Source organism: Manis pentadactyla, chromosome 11 (assembly GCF_030020395.1).
Source record: "Manis pentadactyla isolate mManPen7 chromosome 11, mManPen7.hap1, whole genome shotgun sequence".
In the NCBI taxonomy this organism is placed as follows: domain Eukaryota; kingdom Metazoa; phylum Chordata; class Mammalia; order Pholidota; family Manidae; genus Manis; species Manis pentadactyla.
Genome location: NC_080029.1, coordinates 75,961,651 through 75,967,087, shown reverse-complemented (window position 1 = coordinate 75,967,087; position 5,437 = coordinate 75,961,651). Strand labels below are relative to the sequence as shown.

Sequence of the window (5,437 nt, the reverse complement as noted above, 5' to 3'; positions counted from 1 at the left end):
TCTACACATGGCTACAAAGCAATAATCACAAAATAAAAGTAGAAAAAATAAAACAGAAATAAATCCAAATCTTGATAAAAGTTATTTCTGTAGAGCTATAGATGATTCTTTATATTCCTTTCCCCTGTATTTACTAAACTTTCCATAACGAGCTGAAATTTTAATATTTTTTAACCTTTTTCTTTAAATACAGATTGCATAAAACCACAGTGTCTTTTCTCCAGCTTTACTCTTACTTATTATTATCCTACTAGATTTTCAGCCACAAAGGGAGAAATAAATATAGCTAACATTATGTGACTGCTTGCTCTGTGGTCAGCCAAGGGTTGGGCCTGCATTATTCCCTTAAATTTAGGAGAACTTTTTACAAATGTACTGTTATTATTGCCTTCGAGGAAACAGAGGCTTAGTGAGGTTAGATAACTGGCCCCACATAAGTTAGTAAATGATGGCACTGAGGTGCAACCCATTCTGTCCAACTTAAATGCCTTCTATAATAAGCTCTAGAGTAAGTATTCCATCAATGCTTTCGATAAAAGTCTGTGATCCATTAGAACAGGATTTGCAGAGGGAAGTGTACTTGAGAGACCCCTTATAACATTTGGACAAATATGCGGAAAGCATCATCTTATCTAAAAGAAAGGGATTTAATAGTTTCCTAACAAAAACAAGATAAATGCAAAAATTGTTAGTAAAGGCAAGACTCTTCCCAAGGAATCCCAGAAAATCGATTTAGCTTGGGTCAGAGTTATGAGACTTGATGCTAACTCAGTGAGGGATGTGGACAACCAGAATAAAGAGAGAAAGAAAAGGACTTACAGGTCAGAGAAATAAAGGCTTCTTTCAGTTCAAAATCCCTCTTTCCTTTCAGTTCCAAGTGTCCTCAGACCCCCAGAACATCACGACTCCTGATGCTCATGCCTCTGGTTGCCCTTCTCCCACAGAGGTCAGGGGAGACATGGGGAACCACACCACCGTCACCGAGTTTGTCCTGCTGGGGCTCTCGGATGCCTGTGAGCTGCAGATGCTCATCTTCCTGGGGCTCCTCCTGACCTACCTCCTCACTCTGCTGGGGAATCTCCTCATTGTGGTCATCACCCTTATGGACAGGCGCCTCCACACCCCCATGTACTACTTCCTTTGCAACTTTGCTGTCCTGGAGATCTGGTTCACCTCGGTCATCTTCCCCAAGATGCTGACCAACATCCTGACTGGATACAAGACCATCTCCCTAGCAGGCTGTTTCCTACAGAGTTTCCTCTATTTCTTCCTGGGCACCACGGAGTTCTTCCTACTGGCGGTGATGTCCTTTGACAGGTATGTGGCCATATGTAATCCCTTGCGTTATGCCACCATCATGAGTAAAAGGGTCTGCATCCAGCTAGTTCTTTGTTCATGGATGGCGGGATTCATTCTCATCATAGGTCCAAGTTTAATCATATTTCAGCAGCCATTCTGTGGCCCCAATATCATTAATCATTTCTTCTGTGACAACTTTCCACTCCTCAAACTCATATGTGCAGACACAAGTCTGATAGAGCTTCTGGGTTTTATTGTGGCCAACTTCAATTTGCTGGGTACGTTGTGTGTGACGGCCACCTGCTATGGCCACATCCTCCACAGCATCCTGTGTATCCCCTCAGCCAGAGAGAGGCAGAAGGCCTTCTCGACCTGCTCCTCCCACATCATCGTCGTGTCTCTTTTCTATGGCAGCTGCATCTTCATGTATGTCCGGTCAGGCAAGGACGACCAGGGGAAGGACAGGAATAAGGTGGTGGCCTTGCTCAACACTGTGGTGACCCCAATGCTCAATCCCTTCATCTACACACTGAGGAACAAACAGGTGAAGAGGGTGTTTAGTGAGAAAATGAGCAAGCTCCTCTCATAAAGATGACCCTAAGAGAGGGGGAAGTGTCTTCTTCCCTGAACCTCTGCAAATGCAGCTCCTGTCCTGATCTCCAAGAATTACCTCCTCCTAGACAGTTTTTTAGCATGTGCTCTAATCTACAGTGATTTCTCAATGGATCATTATTGGCACCATTCATATGCTGTCTTCTCAGAAAGTACAGAAAATTCCATATGCCACTCCTATATCTGGTATGTCTTAATGTTTCTTACTCTAGCCTGTGTCTGAGTTTCTTAATCTTGACTCTTTCAAGTTATAATGATAAACCTAGCATTACATCTGCCCTAGAACTTTTCAAAATTGATTAAAAAAATATCCTCAACAAGAATATATTCATGATGGACTTCAGAAATATTATATGTAGGAAAAATTAATGAAGTGGAATAACCAAGAAATGTTGAACAAAAACAAAATATCAGATATTAAAACACTAAGTGAAGAGCTAACAAATAGAACAATGGAAAGGAGTAGATAGTCTGGAAAGATAATGCAGTACATATAAGGATCTAATAGATAAGTGAAGTAAATTTTTAAACAGTAAAGAAAAGAAGGTAAATTCAATAAATGATGCCAAGTCTCTTGGCTAATTACAGCAGAAGACTACCTTTCAAAGAGACTGGAACGAGTATTTGGATGGTTACTGAGGGTAGGGAGGGGGTTAAAGCACATGCCTTAAATATTTATTTGAAAAGAAAACCTATAGACAAATATTTATTCACTGATGTATTAAATTCCTTTTCGTTGAGAATGAATGTGATGATTGTTGTAGTCTTTCTTGTTTAAACCACAATTGCAATGTATCCTCTGTAATTTTCAGAACTTGTTTCAGCAATATAAAAAATTTAATATTTAAAAAACCATCTGTGAGAGAGGCAGAGCCAAGATGGCGGCGTGAGTAGGACAGTGGGAATCTGCTCCCAAAAACATATAGATTTTTGAAAATACAACAAATACAAATAATCCTAAAAGAGAGACCAGAAGACACAGGACAACAGCCAGACTACATCCACACCTGCAAGAACCCAGCGCCTGGTGAAAGGGGTAAGATACAAGCCCCGGCCCGGCAGGACCCGAGCACACCTCCCTCCAGCTCCTGGCGGGAGGAGAGGAGTCGGAGAGGGGAGGGAGAGGGAACCCAGGACTCCTAAACACCCAGCCCCAGCCATCCGCACCAGAGCACAGACACAGTACATGCATGGGGTGCTGGAAACTAGGGAAACAGGGCAGCAAGATCTTTGAGTGGGTCCAGAAGCCGGCGCCCCTGTGACAAAGAAAAGCGAGTGCTTTTTGGAAGTCTTAAAGGGACAGGGACACCACAGCTGACAGAAGCATCCAGCAGCTGGAAATTCCAGGGAACTCCGGGCGCACTAACCCCCTGGGCAACAGCTCTGAGACCTCTCACAGAGGTAAACAGCCAAACAGCCCCCTGTCCATTACGCCTCCGGGGCCTGCCATAGCAGAATGGCAGCCTGAGGCTGGCCAAGCCCACAGCAAGGGAGCTTCCTCCATACCAGCCAGGCAAGATACAGAGACCCAGTTTACACGCAATTGCCCAACACAAGCCACTAGGGGTCGCAGTTGTCCCAGTAAAGAGGCCAGGAGCAAGTGGAAAGCCTTAGCTCTCCCAGCTGACAGAAAGCCAATAGCTCACCACTGCACCTATCAACATGAAAAGGCAAAAAAATTTGATCCAGACAAGAATAACCCAGACAGCTTTGACATCTGCTACATCTTCCCCTGAAAAGGAAACTGTGGAGATAGATTTAACCAGTCTTCCTGAAAAAGAATTCAAAACAAAAGTCATAACTATGCTGACGGACTTGCAGAGAAATAGGCAAGAACTAAGGAGGGAGAATACAGAAATAAAACAAGCTCTGGAAGGACTTCAAAACAGAATGGACGAGATGCAAGAGACCATTAATGGACTAGAAAACAGAGAATAGGAATGCAGAGAAGCTGATGCAGAGAGAGATAAAAGGATCTCCAAGGAATGAAAGAATTTTAAGAGAACTGAGTGACCAATCGAAACAGAACAATATCTGCATTATAGAGGTACCAGAAGAAGAAGAGAGAGAAAAAGGGATAGAAAGTGTCTTTGAAGAAATAATTGCTGAAAACTTACCCAAACTAGGGGAGGAAATGGCCTCTCAGACAACAGAGATACACAGAACTCCCATGACAAGAGATCCAAGGAGTGCAACACCAAGACATATAATAATTTAAATGGCAAAGATCAAAGACAAGGACAAAGTAATAAAGGCAGCCAGAGGGGGAAAAAAAGGTCACCTACAAAGGAAAACCCATCAGGCTATCATCAGACTTCTCAACAGAAACCCTACAGGCCAGAAGAGAATGGCACGATATACTTAATGCAATGAAACAGAAGGGCCTCGAACCAAGATTACTGTATCCAGCACGATTATCATTTAAATATGAAGGAGGGATTAAACAATTCCAAGACAAGCAAAAGTTGAGGGAATTTGACTCCCACAAACAACCTCTATAGGGCATCTTACAGGGACTGCTCTAGATGGGAGCACTCCTAAAAATAGCACAGAACAAAACACCCAAAATATGAAGAAGGAAGGAGGAAGAATAAGAAGGGAGAGAAATAAAGAATCATCAGACTGTGTTTATAATAGCTTGATAAGCAAGTTAAGTTAGACAGTACAATAGTAAAAAAGCTAACCTTGAACCTTTGGTAACCACAAACTTAAAGCCTGCAATGGCAAAAAGTACATACCTTTCAATAATCACCCTAAATGTAAATGGACTGAATGCACCAATCAAAAGACACAGAGTAATAGAATGGATAAAAAAGCAAGACCCATCTATATGCTGCTTACAAGAGACTCACCTCAAACCCAAAGACATGCACAGACTTAAAGTCAAGGGATGGAAAAAGATATTTCATGCAAACAACAGAGAGAAAAAAGCAGGTGTTGCAATACTAGTATCAGACAAAATAGACTTCAAAATAAAGAAAGTAACAAAAGATAAAGAAGGACATTACATAATGATAAAGGGCTCAGTTCAACAAGAGGATATAACCATTATAAACTTATATGCACCCAATACAGGAGCACCAACATATGTGAAACAAATACTAAAAGAATTAAAGGAGGAAATAGAATGCAATTCATTCATTCTGGGAGACTTCAACACACCACTCACCCCAAAGGACAGATCCACCAGACAGAAAATAAGTAAGGACACAGAGGCACTGAACAACACAGTAGAGCAGATGGACCTAATAGACATCTACAGAACTCTACATCAAAAAGCAACAGGATACACATTCTTCTCAAGTGCTCCTGGAACATTCTCCAGAATAGACCACATACTAGGCCACAAAAAGAGCCTCAGAAAATTCCAAAAGATTGAAATCCTACCAACCAACTTTTCAGACCACAAAGGCATAAAACTAGAAATAAACTGTACAAAGAAAGCAAAGAGGCTCACAAACACATGGAGGCTTAACAACACGCTCCTAAATAATCAATGGATCAATGACCAAATCAAAATGGAGAT

The 5,437-nt window shown here is 41.7% G+C and overlaps 1 protein-coding gene across 1 annotated transcript; it reads left to right on the top strand.

Annotated features, from left to right (window-relative positions):
* Positions 1 to 898: 898 nt before the first annotated feature.
* On the top strand, positions 899 to 2,770 carry LOC118911924 (olfactory receptor 49). The gene has a single exon (XM_036884584.2). The coding sequence runs from the start codon at positions 959 to 961 to the stop codon at positions 1,886 to 1,888; it is 930 nt and encodes a 309-aa protein (XP_036740479.2). The 5' UTR covers positions 899 to 958; the 3' UTR covers positions 1,889 to 2,770.
* The last annotated feature ends 2,667 nt before the right edge of the window (positions 2,771 to 5,437 follow it).